At 54.2% G+C, this 19,736-nt stretch overlaps 1 protein-coding gene across 12 annotated transcripts in view; it reads right to left on the bottom strand.

Moving 5' to 3' along the window:
- The window catches only part of ZNF516 (zinc finger protein 516), a 119,293-nt gene that overhangs the window by 12,403 nt on the left and 87,154 nt on the right, over window positions 1-19,736 (bottom strand). For 10 of the 12 annotated variants that reach the window (XM_027575641.2, XM_027575643.2, XM_027575640.2 and 7 more), the window contains exons 3-5: window positions 6,315-7,769; window positions 951-1,055; window positions 77-144 (exon numbers count right to left, since the gene is read on the bottom strand). In XM_027575641.2, coding sequence (XP_027431442.2) covers window positions 77-144; window positions 951-1,055; window positions 6,315-7,769 — 1,628 coding nt within the window. The remainder of the gene's footprint in view (window positions 1-76; window positions 145-950; window positions 1,056-6,314; window positions 7,770-19,736) is intronic. The other 2 variants (XM_027575651.2, XM_027575652.2) reach the window with 2 other exon arrangements.

Below are 19,736 nucleotides of genomic sequence, written 5' to 3' on the forward strand. Positions count from 1 at the left end.
TCGTGCTGAGCATCACAGCACGCCTCTTCCCAGCGACCACGCTAAAACCCGACATCCAGTTAACCGGAAGACCTACTTGTTTGGGGGCGTCTGCGGAGGTGGCATGGGCTTCAGCACCTCGGAGGTCATTAGACTCCAACGCCACTGTGGGAACAAGGAGCATGCCAGCTTCATCACGGCGCACGAAGCGAGGCCATTACAGATAAAGCCCTTGCCCTAGCCTGGGGCCGGGAAAGACCAATTTGCTTCAAAACTCCATGTAAGAGACGGGGATGGAGCTGCCTGGGCCACGGCTCTCTTTAATTCAGACCTCACTGCTGGAGAAAGTAGTCACTGACAACGTTAATTATCAGTGTCTGTGGAGGGGGACCCCCCTCCTGCCTTACTTACCATTTGGCCTCTGTTGTCTGCATCAACTGGCTTGCTGCCCGCATCCTCCACGCTCCCACACAGAGCCCTCCGGCCCCCTCCTCCCGCGGGCCGTGGGGTCCCCACGCACAGCTCTCGGCCCCCACGGTCGCGGGCAAGCTCGGCACACACAGGCCCAGGGCTCCTGCCACCAGCACTGACCAACCAGCACAGGGGCACACAGGGTACAGGGTACACAGCGCCAGTGAGGAGAGACGCCCGTGCCGCGTGTCACGGTGACGGCATGGTGACTTAGGTGCGTGCTGGTGGCAGCAGAACCCATTAGCATATTCACTGCTGAGGATTCAACTCTCTTAATGGGACATTTGCAAACAGGCTTATCTCAACTTAAACCACACGGTGCTCGGATGTGAAGGAAAGACCATTCTGGGGGCCAGGTGGGAGAGTCTGGTGCGTGAGGCCTCCTGGGCCAGGAGCTCGCGTGCCAGTGGCTGGGGACGCAGCCAAGGCCGAGGTGGCTGGGCTCCCAGGTGCCCCCCCGGGGTCCGCGGCTGGCCCAGGCCCAGTGGCGGGCGGGGTACCTGTGTGGGCCCGTGTGTGGGCCCTGAGGCGGCTGGACTGGTGGAAACGCTTCCCACACTCCACGCAGACGAAGTCTCCTTGGCGGGCCTGCGTCCTGAGCGTCCCTGGGCGGTGGTGGCCGTGGGTGGTGTGCAGGTGGGGCGGCGGCAGGGGTGGGGGCGAGAGGAAAACATCATTAGTCCGTCTAACGGTGTGACGGGGCATGACCAGCAGCCTTCCCCCAGGCTCTGCCGACAGCCGGTACACGCGGGATGGTGAGGGAACATAAATCACAGGACTTGACACCCACACCGCGGCCCCGGGGCGGGGGGGGGGGGGTGCGGGGCCTCGGGGCAACTGGACGCCCTCCCGCCATCCGTTGCCCGGAGATCGGGGTGGTACCGCGGAGACGGCCAGGGGCAGGGACGGGGATGCTGCAGTCTGGCCACCTGTCCCCACGCCACTGACACTGTCCACCTGGCCCCTTACCTGTGTGCCCGCACGCCCTCCAGCGCACAGACAGGACACCTGGGAATCGGGCCGGGCATAGGCCCTGGCCCCACGTTCCCTTCTGTGAGAATGGGGGTGCAGACGGCCCTCACCCGTGTCTCTCTGAATAAAGGCCAGTGCTCACGTCAGGGGAGCGGCTCCAGAGGGCCTCCCCCTGAGCCCCATTCTCACTGCTGGGCTCAGCGGTAACTCGACGGAAACACAACACAAAAACACCAACCAGAAAAAGTTCTGCCCGGAGTAACACATTTTTTTAAATGATGCTCATGGAGCTGAGTGTGTCTGCCCCTAACATCTGATATTTGAATGTAAAAGGCAAACGGAAAGGATGACAAACAGTCTCCATCAAATCAGCTGAAACCAAATTCTTGTCCGAATTCAGAGTGCATCCACAGATCAAAAGGACACAAAATCACTTCTGCACTGCAGACAATGTTACGGACATAATCCTCAAGAACATGTGTGCGCTGTAAGGCAGACCTTGTCCGATTTCTCACAGGGCAAGCCTTGAACATGGGTCTTAGGGAAACAACCCAGTCTCATCCTACGAGAACCTTCCCTGGCAATCACTTCGGTCGTGCGGAGTCTCCTGGGTGTAAGGGGATGGCTCGCCCGTCTGGGTTCTAACGATGCCTACACCGGACACCTGCTAAAGATCACGAGAAACAACATGGCGTTGCGTCTTCACACACTACATTGTTTCAATACTTTTTTGTAAGGAACTCTATCAGCTGCCTATCTCCCATCCAAAGTGGCAGCAGAAAAACACAGCACCTCTGCTCAGCCGACCCTATTTCCTTGAATTAAGGATGCATCAGCATCAGCGTGTGCGCACACGCGCGCGCACACACACACTGTCTCCCATGTGTTTTGCCACATCATTTTCTCTTTACTTTTTAAGAAAAGACCCTTGCCCTTCATGGTCAGTAATACTGTGCCCAAGCTCCTCCAAAATTCTGAGCTAATCAAAAATGTTATGAACTTCATTTGAATTGAAGACTGCCTGGTGAGCAAAGAGCTCTAACACTCTGACCTAGAAACCAGAGTTGTGTGGGAAAGGAGGCCGAGTGAAAGGCAGGAAAGAGCCTTCCAGAGGCAGGCGCAGACTCTGCTCCTGAGTCCTGCAACGTTAATTTAACCCGATTATGCTGCAACATACATATGCCATCTGCAAGGGGGAAAGGAGCCTGGACACCCTCGGCAGGACTCTATGCAGAGCCCAACAAAGGAAGCACACACCTCTCATCATCATCACAATCAATGTGTCCTTGGTAGAAGTGACTTTGTCAAGTCCCAACAACAGAGACCTTATGTCTTACTCTATCTAGAATAATCTCGTCCTATCATGAATCAAGTTTTTATTCTAAAATCCATATTCTCACCTAACATAGGCTGAGCACGAAGTCTGAAAATATAGGTAATGTGTTATTTTATTACTATTCCATCAACAGAACAGTCCTACTCTATGGATAGAAGTTTCCAGACTCGCCAGCCACGCAGAGAAACCCGTGTGTTTCAGGCTTCAAGGGCTGTAGTCTGAGTCCCTCCAGCAAGAGACAGTGGTCACACCCCAGAACATCCTCTCTCTCTTGGCAGAGCTTCCACACAAACATCATTCCGTCAAAACACACGTGGGGAAAAGACCTCTGAGAATTCTCCGCCCTGACGTCGGGAAAGACCCGATGCCTCAGAAGCACCTCCAGAAACCAGGGCTTCTGTGTGAACAGAACACAGGCCCTGAAATCAGAGTCACATGGCCCCCCGCAAATGTTTCACATGTAAACAGATGGCTACTCTTCTTGGAGAATTCTCTTGTGCACACTTCTGCCTCCCCGACTGCAAGCTGATGCTGGGCGGTACGTTCCCCTGAGGCCTGTGTGGAGGAGTTGAGACCTTTATGCCGCAGGGGACACCCCCCGGAGAGGAGGCCCACAGCCAATGCATCAGACCACAGAATGAGAGCCGAACAGCACGGACAGACTCGTAGAGTAAGACAGGCCAAAAACATGACCTGGAATAGAGATGAACTTAACTTTCTAGATTCGTGACTCAAACATCAACTGTAAAATACACAGAAGCTATGGATGCACGGCAACCAGTGGAAGACAAAAACCTTAGGAATCTGAGTCACTGGCACATTCAGAAACGCGTCAGTGACGTGATTTGGGGAGCTGCTCATACTTCCCAGGCTGCAAAAATGGAAGCAGAGCCTCTACAACAGGAAACATTAATACTCCACTCACATCTCAGACACTCAGGCCCCAAACCTGCTGGATTTCCTTCCACCACAACACTTGAAGAGCCGTAAGTAAACATTCCAAGAAGGAGAAAGGAACCAGCAAGGGCCTGCTGGCTACAGATGGGACACGTGAGCAGGGCGCAGACCAGCCAAGGCGTTCGGAGAGTCAACAGACCTTCCTGAGAGAGAGAGAGCCTAGGCCTGGCTCCAAAGTCAAGACCAGAGCCCAGGGGGAGCCGCAGAGGGAAGGGCCATGCAGGGGAGCATCCCGTCCAACCGTGCGGCCACCACACAGACACCAGCCAAGAGACCTAGACAAAATGATCCCTTCTTCCCTAAACCCGGGAAACCACAGTTTCTAGAAATGCACTTAATAGTATATCACAGCTGAAAAGTTTAGAACACTCCCCTTAAGAAACCCAAGTATGCATGAACTTAAACACTCTAAACACCCTTAAAATACACCACCTGTATTTCAGTGTCTACATGGGCAGAGCCAATAACCCAAGAGGAGGACACATGCGTTACGGACAATTTAGCATTTCTCACATTTAAAAGAAAAATATATAATCTCTCTTAAAAACACACACACTAAACCCTGAAACCATTTAAAATTTTTAAGGAAAAGGAGAACATTTCAGGCTACTGTGTACTTCCAATCTGTCATCTGAAATTCTCAAAACCTTACCTTGAAACTCACTTCTACTTTTTTGGGGGGAAAATCAAAGACAGCACTGACCCACGGCAGCACGAAGGGAAAGCCGCTCGCGGTGGGAAACTGCCGCTGCGGCTCTGCGTGACATGCCGCAGGCCTGGGCACTAAACAGAAGCCGCTGACACAGTGAGGCGAGCCCCTAGCTCAGGGCACCCAAGACCGTGGCCACCAGAAGGACCGGACGGAGAGGGTCACGGCTGCCGGGAACACGGGTACCCACTGAAACTCACCCATCGGGCACCTACAACTTCTCGGCTTTCGGATTCAAGAAAACCCAAACCTAAAGAGATGGATCTGCCATCAGATCTAAAAGTCAGCCGATATATCATTATTCCGTTTCACAGCAAATAATCTGCGTGATTGGAGAACATTCCTGAGACCGTGCAAAGCTCACTTAAGGTAACTGAAATCTGAAAATGAGAAAACGCGAAGCCACGCGCCAGCTGCGTTCTGCCACCCACGAGGGGCGCGTGCCCAGCTCCACCCCGGCACGGAGCACCTGTGCCCAAAGGGATGAGAGTCACTGTGCCGTACAAGCACCTCGGCACACGGTGCGTCTCAACGACCTCTGGGCAGCCACGCCTTTCGCTTCCTTCTAGAAAGTTCACAAGAAGCCCTGGCTCTGAGGAAGGGGAGAAGGACATCAGCCTCGGATAAGGACCCCACGGGCGAAACCTCCGAGACCGTGGCACCCCCGAGCGTTTTCCTCGTCGAAAAACACCTTAGTGTTTCCTCACGAGCCAAAGGCGCCACTCACCGTGCCAGGATGGCTCCAGCGTGCCCGCGGACCCGGGCAGGTGCCGAAGTCCCCGGAGGCAACCGGGAACTCAGGGAGAGACCCACCTTCTCGGCCAGCCACCCACGGCCACTGCACATCTCACACCGTGGATGTGGGGTACCTCACTGTTCACCCACTTCCACCAAACCTTGAACTACGTTCCCCCAAGTGCTTCCACTTGCTGGAATTTGAGGGGCCGGATCTCAAAGGTCATTTCTGATGGTAACCTACTTTAATGACAGGGGCATGATGAACAATTCAGTTCAAAGAAGGGTAATGAACAGAGAGACACAGCTCCATCAGGGTTTTCATATGCCTGGTTTTGGTTTTTTAATAGCAAATCCTTAGATCTCCTAGTGTTCTCTTAAGGGAGAGCTACCCACAGTTCACCCTCAAGGACGAAGGCATCCTACCCAGCGTGTACCGTCCCTGGCGGTTCCTCGTCATGCTCGTGACGAGGCGTCAATACCCAGACACTGGCAGGAAAGGAAAATGGCCACTAAAGGCATATCTTTTCTGGAACTTGGCACAAGCCAGGCCCCCAAACTTTGTATGGTACATTCATACTCCGCACGGTTTGCTTACTAATGCCAGTGAACTACATATTTTTAAATTACATATGTACAAAAATAAGGTAGTCGCTTCAGATGACCATTTCTGCCTTTTGAGAGAAAAGGAACAATGAATATCTACTGATTCTATGTTTAAAATGACAAAGGAAAGGGCACCCGGCTGGCTCAGTCAGTAGAGCCTGATCTCGGGGTCATGAGTTCGAGTCCCATGCTGGGCAAAGAGCTTACTTAAAAAATAAAAAACAAAAACAAAAAGACAAAGGACATGAAGGGCATGAAGGCTGCCTGCTCCTGTCAAATTTCAGCTATGTCTGAATTAACAACACCAGGAGGGAAGTCCCGCGGGGCCGGCAGCTTCATGCCCCCAGCACCAGGCACCTGCACCCTAGAGGGCAGAGCTGTGGGGGCCGGAGAAGGGTGCATCTGCCCCACCCTCTCTGTTCTGTGTTCAGACACACAGCCAGAGGGCAGGCAGCTGCCTGACCCCCAGAGGAGAGGCTCCTCCATGCGGCCCACCAAGGACGGTCACTCCCGCGCTCACCTGGGCAGGCAGGGAGGGGCCCGTCTTACCTCTGTGCTCTAGTGCAGGACCGTTGGCACCCCAGCTCTGGTAGAGAGAAGCAAAGTCCTTTGGAATGTACGTCTTGAAGATATTGAGGATGTCCAGGCGCTTCTCGTGGCTGTCAGACGCAGGCTTGCTGGCGTGCAGGGCGGGCTGGGCCTGCAAGGCTGCGTGCCCCCTGGGGCCCGCTCCACAGCTAGCCAGCGGCCGCAGCTCCTGGCCGGCCTTGGAGGGGGGCTCGCGGGGAGGTAGAGGGGGGCCCCCATCACCTTTCACCTGTGGCTGACCCTGAGGCTGGGGGCTGAATTTGGCTTTTAGGGGGTCCGGGGCACTGTGCTTATTTGGGGGGCCGAGGTTGGCCCCCGCCGGAGGGGTGACATACTTGTCCCCTGGCCTGCTACTGGTAGGGTGCTGGGTGCCTGCCCGGGCAATGACGGAGGGCGTGGGGGTGGCACTTCGGCTGAAGCCACCGCCGCCTGCCGCGGGCCCCGGTCTGGGGCTGGCCTCCTGCCTGGGCTTCGGCAGGGGCAGCTGCGTGGGGGCGCCGTGCGGGTCAGGGCCATGGCCAGGTTTGGTCTGCCGGGGCCCATCGGGGCCGGCCACCCAAAGCGCACAAGGGCCCCCGGAATGGCTTTCTTTGCTCTTCGGCACGCTAGCGGCTTTCGGGGTCACGCCCAGGGGCGAAGGACTGCCTTTGGGCCCCGGCGCCCCTCCCGGCACCTGAGTGCGCGTGAACCGAGCAATGGGCAGAGGTTGGCACTCTTTGCCCCCAAGGGCAGGCGGGGGGCCCGTGCGTCCGCTCCGGGCAAGGAAAACCAAGTTGTTTCTGATGCTTTTGTAACCATTGGGCTGAATCCACTGGGGGGCCATGGAGTTGCAGCTGACCCTGTGCCAGATACGCTTGTGCATCCACAGGACCTCAGGGTAGTACGTCTTGTGGTTGCAGTAAGGACACGGGTGAACGGCCAGCGCAGCCTGTAGGGACGAGGCCAGTTCCTTGTGGCTGGGGTCGTCCCGGCTCGACCTCTCGCTGAGGTCTAGTGGGACCAGGTCTGGGGCCGGCACCCTCCTTCCCCCCGCAGCGTGCTCCCTCGTGTGCAAATCAGACAGCTTCTCCTTCAGGGGGTGAGCTGGGCTCGCGGACAAGAGCTGCAGGTCTGATCCTTCTGGAAAAGTCTGATCCGAATGTGAAGGGAAGTCTGCGGTGTCCCTGGAGATAGAGACCTCCTGCTTCAGGTGAAACACGGGCGTCTTGATGTCCACGGAAAACCTGGGCGGCTCTGCTCTCTTGTTAGCATCTCGGCTCCTGTTTTCGAGCATGGACACGGAAGCTGCGCTCCCCGCTCTGGGATCCCCGGGGCCTGTGGCTGACACGTCACTCCCAGGCGTGTGACTCTGGTCTCCATTGGAGAGCACAGTCGATACCACCTCTTCAGAAAAGCAGAAGCGGAGTGGCTTTCCCCCTGGAGGATCAGAATGTAAAACGTGACGTTACCATTTCTCATCAGGACAGAACGAGACACAGTAGCACACCCAAGGGCACTGCGGCCCCCACGCGCAGGGTGCGCGGGTCCTCGGGAAACAACGGGGCTGCTCCCCACAACACTCTCAACAGTGGGCCAGATTTGAGGGCAAAAGGGCAGTATCTGGGGTGGGGTTGGTTTCTTCAGTTGACTAACTCAGTAGATTGTCTGGAGAAATAAACTCTAGTTGCCTATAACTATGCAGTTACTCGTTAACAGAGGGTAACTAGTTGTACCAAACACCAAGAAATACCTGCTCTATACTAGCACAAGGCTTCCCACGACTTTCAGAGAACTCTCTAAATGCACTCACAGTTAGGGATCCTGAGGACATAGGGCAAGAAGCCGCAGGGACCCTGAGATGCAGCCCACGGTCACACAGAGGCTGGGCCTAAAAATGGCTTACTTTGCGCAGGGGATCCTGTGGCGGCCCCAGAAATGTCTGGGCTATAGGTCGACTTCACACGGATGCAGAACGGTCCCTAATGACTTTCTCTCTTAAGGTCCACTGTTCCATTCCAAAAGGTTTGACAACTGAAGTTCCCCTTCAGAGGCATGAGAAGGGTGGGTAAGTGAGGCTCCTCATCCCCACCTTTTCCCGGAGGGCTGCCCAGGGCAGGGGCCTTGAACTCTCTGCCCCTGGAGTTCCCACCACGGTGCTCCCACAAGAGAGGCAGCCTGGGTGTGCCCAGGTGCCCTGGCACAGGGAGGCCCGCCTCTTCCCAAACCAGGCTGCACGGAGGGCATCAGCAGCAGGTGGGAGCGGGGCTCCATGCCCTTCAGACCGACATGCTAAAGCCTCTGCAGAGCCAGACCAGACTATACCCCAAGGGGATTCAACACAACTGGAGAGAAACTCCATTTTACATTTATTTGCACTGACGACTTTGGGCAGAGTGAGCTCAACATTTGGAAGGTGTACAAATGTTCCTGGATATCTCAAAACTTTCCAAACCACAGAACACAAGTTCCTATTGTGGACACGACACTGAATGCCACCTGTCACCGTTGCAATGGGTTAAAATGTCAAGGTGCCCACTCATGGCAAGGCCCAATATCGCTGGTCTTCATTTAAGAATATTTAGAGACTTAAACATTTGCAGCAAAACGTAGGTATCTATTTACAAAAAATGTTCTTTAAAAATCTTCTAAGTATATTTTTTGGAGTTAAGGCTCAGGAATCCCAACAAATTGGTATTTTTTTTTTAAATGTATTCTAAAGGAATCTTCATGGAAGCAGGAAGGCATCCTTCAGAGAATGCGTTTTGACAGAGATCAGAAGGAGCAGAGTAACCAATGTGCAGTTTCAATTAGTAGGTAGTTAATGAGCCACTCCTATGCAACATTAAAGGATTATGTCCCACCTAAAACAGGTGACCACTACGTCGTGATGAGCAGGAGGGGGGAGGAGGTAAGACACAGGAGGAATAAATGCTCAGATCCCTGTCAGCACCAGAATGCTAACACGTGGTCCACTCCGGGGATGTCCGCCTGTCCTGAATATCATGTCCTGTTCTCCAGAAGGCACACTGAGCAGCCCTGGGCACCTCTGCTGATTAAAGGGCACTTAACCCGGGACGAAACGTGCAGAAAACTCGTGGCCTCTCTTCAATTCCCACTGATGCTCAGAATGTCAAAGTCACTTTTAAATGTTCAAAGAGAGAAACTCCAGGGGTTGGGGGCCCTAGTTTTTCCTGTATTAAAGGAATACGAATTTATGAAAACACATGCCAGAGACTATGAGTCGAATTCCAAAGTTGAAAGAGAGGACAGTGTAACCTGACACTGTATATCTGGGGGGGTTTCAAAGCACATCTGTCCAAGTCCCCACATTTTATGCTCCCAGAAAGGATTATAAAACATCACAGCAGAACTTCCAATACCTCTGACCAAGACACTAAATCACGAGACGCCTGCGACCTGCACTCGGTCTCTGGAGCCATCGATGGGGGTGGGGGCAAAGCTGGTGTCACAGGAAACCGGTCGTGAGAAAAACGGGCCTCCTTTCCAATGGCCGTCTAACTCCCGGAGGACAGTTCGGAACGAGGGACACGGGCAATGGCCGTCTAACTCCCAGAGGACAGTTCGGAACGAGGGACACGGGCAATGGCCGTCTAACTCCCGGAGGACAGTTCGGAACCAGGGACACGGGCAATGGCCGTCTAACTCCCGGAGGACAGTTCGGAACCAGGGACACGGGCAATGGCCGTCTAACTCCCGGAGGACAGTTCGGAACCAGGGACACGGGCAATGGCCGTCTAACTCCCGGAGGACAGTTCGGAACCAGGGACACGGGCAATGGCCGTCTAACTCCCGGAGGACAGTTCGGAACGAGGGACACGGGCAATGGCCGTCTAACTCCCGGAGGACAGTTCGGAACCAGGGACAAGGGCAATGGCCGTCTAACTCCCGGAGGACAGTTCGGAACCAGGGACACGGGCAATGGCCGTCTAACTCCCGGAGGACAGTTCGGAACGAGGGACACGGGCAATGGCCGTCTAACTCTCGGAGGACAGTTCGGAACCAGGGACACGGGCAATGGCCGTCTAACTCCCGGAGGACAGTTCGGAACCAGGGACACGGGCAATGGCCGTCTAACTTCCGGAGGACAGTTCGGAACCAGGGACACGGGCAATGGCCGTCTAACTCCCGGAGGACAGTTCGGAACCAGGGACACGGGCAATGGCCGTCTAACTCCCGGAGGACAGTTCGGAACCAGGGACACGGGCAATGGCCGTCTAACTCCCGGAGGACAGTTCGGAACGAGGGACACAAACAATCTGACATTGAAGGAGGGGACAGGGGAGCAGCTGAAGAACCAGGCGCTTCTTCAGACCAGAAGCCCACAGCTCTCAGCCCCGGGCACGCCCTTTCCTTCGTGAGGTTCCCCGCTATGGGTCTGGTGAACCCCAGGTCACTGCAGAGAAGCACCCGGCCAGCCCATGGCCCCGGCACCTCCAGCCCGCCCCACGAAGCCAGCGGGGTCACTCAAGGCTGCCAAGCTTCGGGGCATCCAGGCCAAAGCAGGGACAGAGGCGCGACCTTGGGGTCCCATGCTCCCGGGTTCCAGAGTACCATTTCCGACTTTGTTGACAAGAGCAAGTCACCTACATGATGGACTTCCCACGGGCCACACCCACCGGGCTCGAGGGGCACCCACACTTCCCCAGCCACCTGCTCCGTGAGCCACGCCCTCAGGGGCAGCCTGCACCAAGCACTTTATGAGGCTTCACCAAAGGGCTATGCGCTCTGAGTTTGGGGCCTAATGTACTTCCCATAGACAGCTGCGTGTAACCTTGACCACGAGGCTAAGAGGAGTGTCTGCAGAGGACAGGCTCTGAGAGGTGCTGTAGCCATGACATCCAGCCACAGCGGCCTGACCTGAAGTACGTGACTTGTGCAGAGCAGCTGGATCTGCACGGCCCCGGGAGGCATGCCTCAGTCACCACCTGACACCTGCACTTCGAGTACCCTGCGACAGGGTAATCGCGGCCGCACACACACACACACGTGTGCACGCAGGGGTGCACATGTGAACACATATGCATGCACATGGAAACATGCACAGGGGCACGCACATGTGAACTCGTGTATGTGTGCATGTGAAAACATGTCCACATGTGTACACAGAGATGCGAGCGTGTGAACACGTGTGTGCATGCATGTGAAACCATTCACTAGTACCTGTGACCGCCTCTTTTCTTTTCCCCCTCAATTAAGAACCCACAACTGAAAAGCAGGCCTCTGTGTTGCTACCCCGCGGAGACAAGCGGGCCCCGGAAACGGCCCCATGGAGCCATGGACCCGGGTCCTGTCCTGGCCCTGATTCAGGGGATGCTCGACAGGGCTGCGGGCCGCAGTGCATTCCCACTCCTGCACACGGGCTCTCCAACTCACGCTCTGATGCTCTGTTTCTCGCGTTCTCTACGCCAGGTGCTTGGCTGAGCTGCTGCTGGGCCCAGGTGCTTCAAGGAAGGATGCGTTCCACTCCCCCCCACCCCGTACTTGCTGCATCACAGCCGTTACTTATCCCTGTAAACAACGACTATAATGTGCGTAATCCCACACATGGCAAAGGGTTCTCTTGCCGCCCTGCCTCTCCAGGTCCCAGGGAGCGCCTGCAGGTCCTGCCCGGTGCTCGGGCCCTGCAGGCTCTGGGGACCCAGAGCAGGGCTGCCAGGGGACCCAGAGCCCCGCATGCATGCCGGAGCTGTGGACGCATGTGCAGCCAAGTCCAGCCCACGCTGGGCTCCCCGACAGCAAGTGCACGGCACGGGTAACCACAAACACTGCATTCAGTGCCAGCCTCCTCATACTTCAGGCTGATGGGAAAAATGAGGGGAGCTGTCCTAAAGGTTAAGAAAGGGTCAAACTTCCAAGCTATTAAAATTTCACAAGGAAGAAAGTCTAAGATCCATCGCTGAGATTCTTTAGTAAAAAAAAAAAAAGTTGGCGATGCAGCCCTAATTCTAAGGAGTCTTGGAAACAGAACTTTCCTCTGCCCAAACCCAAAATGGCTTTACTGGAACCACCAGCACGAGGTCCTTCAACAAACTGTACTGTAGTTTCTTGCAAGGGCTTTATCTAGTTTTTTCCAACTCGTTAGCACTATAATTTCCTTTTTAACAGAAAAATTCAAAGTTTAACTTCTTCATATTTTCCACTGTGACCATCGCCCACATGTGACAAACACCTTTACTACCTCTCCTGTCCTTCCAGCAGCTGGAGCTCAGCGGCAACGTTGCTTGGGCATCGGCACCCTTCTTTCTCTGGACGAAGGACAGGGCACCAAGGCCGGGAGGCGGCTGTGCCGCGGATTCTCACCGGGCCCCCGGCCCAGGCTGTCTGCTGGGGGGCCCTGCCTTCTTTGAGAACAGAGCCCGCCACCCGCGCAGCCCGGCTCCTGGGAAGGGATGGCGCCTGTGGTAGGGCTCCGCTCCTGGGCAGGATGCCTACGGAGCCAGAAGAGACGCAGCAGGGCCCCTGTCTGTGTGCAGCGCGCTCAGCTCGGCCACACCTGTCAAGAAACGTGTCCTTCCCCGGGCCCTCTGCCCCCGTGACAGAAGACGGAGGCCGCGGCGCACCACACCTGCACAGCGATGCTTAAACACCCTCACCCTTCACCACTGCACATCCGTGGGACCTCACTGCACTCCTCAGCCACGGAGGTGGTTTGTGGAAACCTTAACACCATCAAAACATATTGTGCAACTGACCTGCTAAGATTAGATAAATTCTGGATGCCTTGGTGTTTTTGTTTAATAAAACAGGATGCGTTTCAAAATATTTTATCTCAGGTTTGGCAAAAAAAAGCCACCCAGCACCATAACAGCCCATGGATTGTCCAGCACGATTCCCTCTGTGGCGAGGCTTACGACACTGGCCAGTCGGCACGTGGGCCTGGCCTCAGCTGACAGTCCGGGGACCAGACGACGCGAGGCTGCGTCGAGGACTCTGAGCTGCACTGTGAGCTGAAACAATACCCCTGCTCAGGACCAACAGGGATGAAAGATGCTACAGTGTCTGTGCTCCCACCATCAGTTTTACCAGGGGCCTTGATGAAGAAATGGGACTAGACCAGTTTATCAGATCTGAGACTGACACTCAGCCAAAACCTTCAGCAACAGAAAAAAGACTCAAAGGTTTTCAACAAGATGGAACAAAGGCTGAAAAATAACACAAAATCCCAGGAGGAAAAACAGAAACCACAGGAAGTGAAAGGTCTGGCTTAAGAGCTGTGCTGGGAAAGACTCCAGGGTCCTAGGGGACCACAAGCCCAGTGTGTTAGATCAAGAAAGCATCCTCAGGCAGACATCTAGCTGAAAGAGCCCAGCCCCGGCTCTGAGCCACACACCAAGAAGAAACAAGATGAACGGGAGCATGTCCAGAACAGGCCTACTGAGGGGAGGTTTCTGGAAACTGAGCACTATGAACAAGCCTTGCAGGATCTTGGACTCTTCTACCTAAAAAAGTGGGCTGGTGGCTGCACTGCCCTGAACGTTGACATTTGCTCAGTACAGGATGAACAAAGGAACGATTTATTCAAGGGCAGCATTCTGTCTGCACACTAGAATCACCCGTAATAACACGAACCAACACTGGCATGAAATTCCCAAACCCAGACCAAGAGCCAGCCTTTCAGGGGAGGAGCCTTTTCTACAAAAACCTCAGGGTGATTCAAACTGTGGCCAAGACCGAAAAGCAGTGGGGTCAACACAGGACAAACACCTGCGAGTCACAGAGGACACACTGCAGGGGAGGCGACGTGCTGCCACTCCTCCCGGGGACAGGCATGCAGAAGACCAAGTCAGCTCCCAGGAACCCAGTGACTGTGCAAGGCCACCTGCCCCCGGCCCCGAGGCTCTAAGGGACCCAGTGACAGGGGACCACGAGCCGCTGGTGTCACGTGCGTCTCCAGTACCCTCATTTCTCCGTGCGAGCCCCTTTTCTGCACAGGTACATGGGAGCGAGGTTAAGGGGAGAGCATCACCTTTGAAAAAACGCTTTGTCGCTGTGTGATTTATAACTTGAACAGTGGCACTGAGGATTTCTCCCAGGAGCAGCTATTCAGCGCACACTCAGCAACGGGGCAGTGTCCTGGGGACGTGGCGTCTCGGGGTGGGCAGGTCTCGGGGTGGGCAGGTCTCGGGGTGGGCAGGTCTCGGGGTGGGCAGGTCATGTGATGGGGCCTACTTCTAGCCCCAGGGGTCTCCTATGGTTGCTCACTCGTGAGCATGGGCCCCTGAGGGCTCCTCTGTCCGCTAGAGGACTCAGGCTGTTTGCCTCTCTTTCCAGGGTCGTTATAATTTCTTACCTTCCCACTCTTCTGGTTCAAACAGAACACAAACCAAACTCCTCGCTAAGCACAAAACCAGGAATACCCTTCCGTACGGTGGGCCTCCCTCTGTACAAAATACTGCAATGGACCCTTCACGGGGAAGCTCTGGTCCCTGCCGGCAGCTGTGTGCTGAGAGGCATCGGCAGATCTCCCACAGACTGACGTGCCCCCATTATCCGCGGGGATGTGCGGCCGGTCTCCCCCGTGGCTCACCCCGGTGAGCTAGGCTGTGAACACAGAGGACTAATTCGGATTCCAGCATCGGCAGATCTTCCAGGACGTCATCAGCTACCACCGTCCGTAACGGAAGCCCCGACGAAGGTGGCAGTACGGCTGCGCTGTCACTGCCCCCCCTCAGCAGCCTGTCCACGGAGCCAAGTCGCTCATGTCCGGGGCCCGCCGGCGGCCAGGCCAGCTCCTCACTGCCCACCAGCCAGGCTGAGGGCGTGGGGAAGCGGGCGGCGCCAAGCACACGGCAGGGACACTCTCGGGCCATGGCAGACCGTGCGTGATCCTTTGCACTGTGTCCCCATGAAAATGAGAAGCTGGACAGAAAAGCAGAGGGTAAGGAGCTCCAGGGTCAAAGAGGAGACAAAACTGCAAGACCGCGGGGAACGGATTTTGAATCTCTTGGTCAGCAAGGCGCTGGGGGTCATGCGGCTCTTCAACCAGAAACCGGCATTCAACAGGTTAAAAGTGGGCTCCACGGAAAGCAAGATAAGAAAGCTCCCCCGGGGGGCCATGGAGCATGGGGGGACCCTGCAGGCCTGAGCAGAGAAGCGGTGGCGCCCGTAGGGAGTGCATCCACACCCGGCCACCGTCCAGCCACCGCACTTCCCCCAACAGAGCTCCGGGCCATTTGGGGGAACTGAGACTCTAGTCCAGGTTTGTGTGTCTCAAGCTTTCCTCCTTTTTTTTTTTAAGATTTTATTTATTTATTTGAGAGAGAGAGAATAAGAGAGAGAGAGCACGAGAGGGAAGAGGGTCAGAGGGAGAAGCAGACTCCCTGCCGAGGAGGGAGCCCGATGCAGGACTCGATCCCGGGACTCCAGGGTCATGACCTGAGCCAAAGGCAGTCGCTTAACCAACTGAGCCGCCCAGGCACCCTCCTCCCTTTCTTTTACACTCTTCTGCCCTAAAAAAAACATGTGAATGAGCACCTGGTCACCTAAGGTGTGGCAGGAGTATTTTACAAAGTACATAACAAAGTCACTGAAATAGTCTGCAGAACACCTCCTTGGGCAATAATGGAACAAACGTTTGACCATGAGAGCACAGTTCGCCTCATCCAGCACGTCCACTAACCAGCGGGGTGGGCTTCCCATATGCGGACAGCCCCCACCCCCCCAACAGGCCCCAGGAATTCACCAGGCTCCGCTCCGTCCCCAAGGAGCACCTCCCAGACCTCCCTCCATAAAATAACAGCCCCCTCGCACACCCATTCCCGCCACGTGCTCTGTTTCCCTGGCACCTGTCTTCCTCCGGGCCGGGTGTGGGTATGTGTCCTCTCTGCCTCTCCCCAAAACGATCTGAGCTCCAAAACCACAAACCAGGTTGTATGCAAGTACTGTTATCACCAGCATCTAGCGCATGTGGCAGGAGGTAGACGGTCCATGAACGCACGCTGAATTAACGAATGAATAAACAAGTCATTTAACATCCACGAGTCATATGTATGGAGACTGAGCACAGGAAAGCACCCCGAAAAGTATGAAGTGGAATATGAATTAGTCAATTCAGCAAATACTTCTCAGGGGCTTGCAGAAGTGAAAAGTAAAGCCTGTGTCGTGTGGGCAGTCGCGAGGCCTCACGGTCCTAGCAACGTGCAGCAAAACTGACAACCTAGTTACCGACCTAGTTACCAACCTAGTTACCAACCACACGTCCTGGAAATATGGCAAGTGTAGTGAATGCCAAGTGTAGTGAATGCCCAGTTACGGGAGCGGGGGCAGGCACAGCGGCTTTCCCGGTTTATGGCGACAGGATCCCCACCCTGCTCACACCTGGAGAGTTCTAAGGTGACCCACCCTCCGGAATTCCTCGGTCCATGAACAAAGTCAGACACCTGCTCGGACGTTATAAGGAAAGGTCTGGCTGGGGCAATATTCTTTGTCTCGCTAAAACATAAGGACTTCCTATTATTAAGGCCGTCTTTTCCACTGCCAAGTTCCCACAGACCTGAGAACCGAATTTTGATTTTTGACACGGGCCGAGACCTAACACAGGCTGTGTTCTACCATGAACTCTGCCAGTGTCCTCAATCGGGCCACAGTGATGCCGACCCAACCGTACTCGAGCTGTGAGGGCAAACTACTGAACCCACGAATTACGCCACCTCCGCTATTCCCAAAGACTGCCTCTTTTGAAAAATAAACAAGATTTCTGTAATGAATGTGAGCTGAATATGGAAAAAAAATTATTTTTTTATTTTCCAGTTAAAACCGGGGCACTGTGCAGACCACAGCCTGCAGAGCGAAGTGCAGGATGGAAATGCACTCAGAGGAAAGGGGTCTGAGATGCTCTACCTCAGGGGTGGGTCGGCAGGCCACCTCCTGGCTGTGTCCTGAGCATCTGCTGGAGGAGAAGCAGACACCACACGGGGAAGGCTCAGCATGGACTCTCCTAGGACAGTACTATATTTAGGTTGGGTGCGCTCGGGGTAAAGCATGGGGCCTCACATGAGTGGCAAATTTCCAGAACTGTTCACACTGAACCCAAATGCTCTCAAGTCATGCAATTCTAGAAGAGGATCTTCCTCTCCAAGATAGGAAGCACGAGCACATGGTGATAAAGGAAAATTTAAAATGACCGCACAGTAACGCCGACACCAGTGACGGATCTACACTGGCCAGCTGCGGCGGACGACAAGGACCGCCCAGCGCGCCCCCCAGGTCCACGTGCTGCGGCTACGCAGTCCATGCGTCCTCCTGCCGCAACCGCATGGCAGCCAGCTCCTCCCCAGAGCCTCCTGGGGTGGCGCAGGCTGCGCAGGGCGCGGGAAGAGGCATCTTCTCCAGGGCCCTCCTCCCACCCGTGGGGAGCCCTGTGCAACCCAAGTATGGGATTCGATCAGCAGCCCCATGCCCTTAATTAAACCAGACGTAGTATTTCAGTGATGACCCCAAACGGCGGCTGCGCCCGGGCTGACGGCAAACTGCACCCTGAGATAATTGGCTGTCCCATCCCAGTAGCTGTGACTTCGGAGGGTCCTCACACCTCTTCCTACTTGCTCCTCTTTACTGAAAAGAACAAAATCTACGAACAACTCCACGGAGGTATATGGGGGAAGTGTGGGTAATTGAGACAGAAAATAGCTTCTATCCTAAACCATACTAGTGATCTGAGCTTTATATGGCACATAAAATAACCCTCCTACAAAGGTACAATATCCCAATACTGCAAGCCTGAGGAAGTCTTCTAACTGAGAACTACTGTATGAAAAACAAGTGGGGGGCGCCTGGGTGGCTCAGTCGGTTAAGCGTCTGCCTTCGGCTCGGGTCATGATCCCAAGGGATCCCATCCCACATCAGGCTCCCTGCTCAGTGGGGACTCTGCTTCTCCCTCTGTCCCTCCCCCCTGCTCCTGTGCATGTGTCCTCTCGTGCGTTGCATGTGTGTCTCAAATTAAAAAAATCTTTTTTAAAAAAAGGAAAAAAATAACTCTAACATTTCAGCAGTTAATTTCAGTATTTGTGAATTTCCAATAACTTTTATAATAAATGTCACATTACAAAAACCTTGATGGGATAGCAAGAACATTACAGTGTTTAAATAATGTTTCTCGGCAGATTCTTTTCTTATCATCATTTTACGTGTCTTAACAACAAGACAACTGGTAAAACCAAAAACAGGCCAGAGGAAAGGAAAGGAAAGATGGGAGCCACCAGGCATCGAAGTTTAGCCGAAGCCTGGGAGTTCCTCAGACAACTGACATGCAAGACATTAACAAAGAGAAAACAGCACACATGTCTGCAAAAAAAAAAAAAGAGCCCCCGGAAAGATGTTTCAACGAGAAAAAGCTCAGAAACAGGAACACTGATTCTCAAAGAAACGTAATGAAGATGTAACACTTGGCCGGAGAGGAGATGCAGAAGCGTTATTGCTGCAAGAGGTTTTGGATAGGATGTAGAAAATGCTCAAGAAAAGTTTTAGCTGTATTAACCATGGAGCTTTTCAATTAAGACACACAACTCAGGCGTTCGGTGCAAGCGAAGCTAAGGAATCACAGGAAAACACTGTCACAAGCTGGTTTGACCTGGAAGCTCTTCTTCCCGAAAACGAAGGGAAAATAACCAAGAGCCAAAGACAGAGCTGGAATGCGCCGTCCGCAGAGGGACGCAGGAGGGCAGGGGAACAGTGGGCAACAGCGGGGCCGAGGCCGCGTGACCAACACGGAGACTCGGAGCCCGACTGGGACCCGGACCCCAGCACTGAACACAGAGCACCAGCATGGTTCCCTCCATGCGTCCTGAGACCACAGCCTCTGGTGTCCACGAACAATAACGCAAACTGCTTCCAACGGTCCGCTATCTAGCGACTTTAGTCCTGTGGCCAGGAAAACTTCTAAGTGTTCTAAAGCTCTCTCATGTGCGCCATCACACACGCAATGTGAACTACAAAAAGAAGAAAGCCTAAATGACAAGGAAAGTGCCTGGAACTAAAATGATGGGTGACAGCTAAATAATCATATTTTCAAATTTTTATAAATGAATGCATATTTTATTCCCCAAGTTGCTCCTGCTACTTTCTCTGTGTGACTGAGTACAGTATACGAGTTTTCATTTTATTTTTTTTTAAAGATTTTATTTATTTGAGAGACACAGCGCGAGAATGAACACAAGCAGGGGGAGTGGCAGAGGGAGAAGCAGGCTTCCCGCCGAGCAGGGAGCCCGATGGGGGGCTCGATCCCAGAACCCTGGGATCATGACCTGAGCCGAAGGCAGACGCTTAACGACTGAGTCACCCAAGTCCCCTCAAGTTTTCGTTTTAAATAATTGATCTATTAACATAACTCATAAAACGAGCTTATTTGCATTAATAGAAAAATACGTTAAGAATCTTCACACTTTG

The sequence above is a fragment of the Zalophus californianus genome, chromosome 14 (assembly GCF_009762305.2).
Source record: "Zalophus californianus isolate mZalCal1 chromosome 14, mZalCal1.pri.v2, whole genome shotgun sequence".
NCBI classification, from domain to species: Eukaryota; Metazoa; Chordata; class Mammalia; order Carnivora; family Otariidae; genus Zalophus; species Zalophus californianus.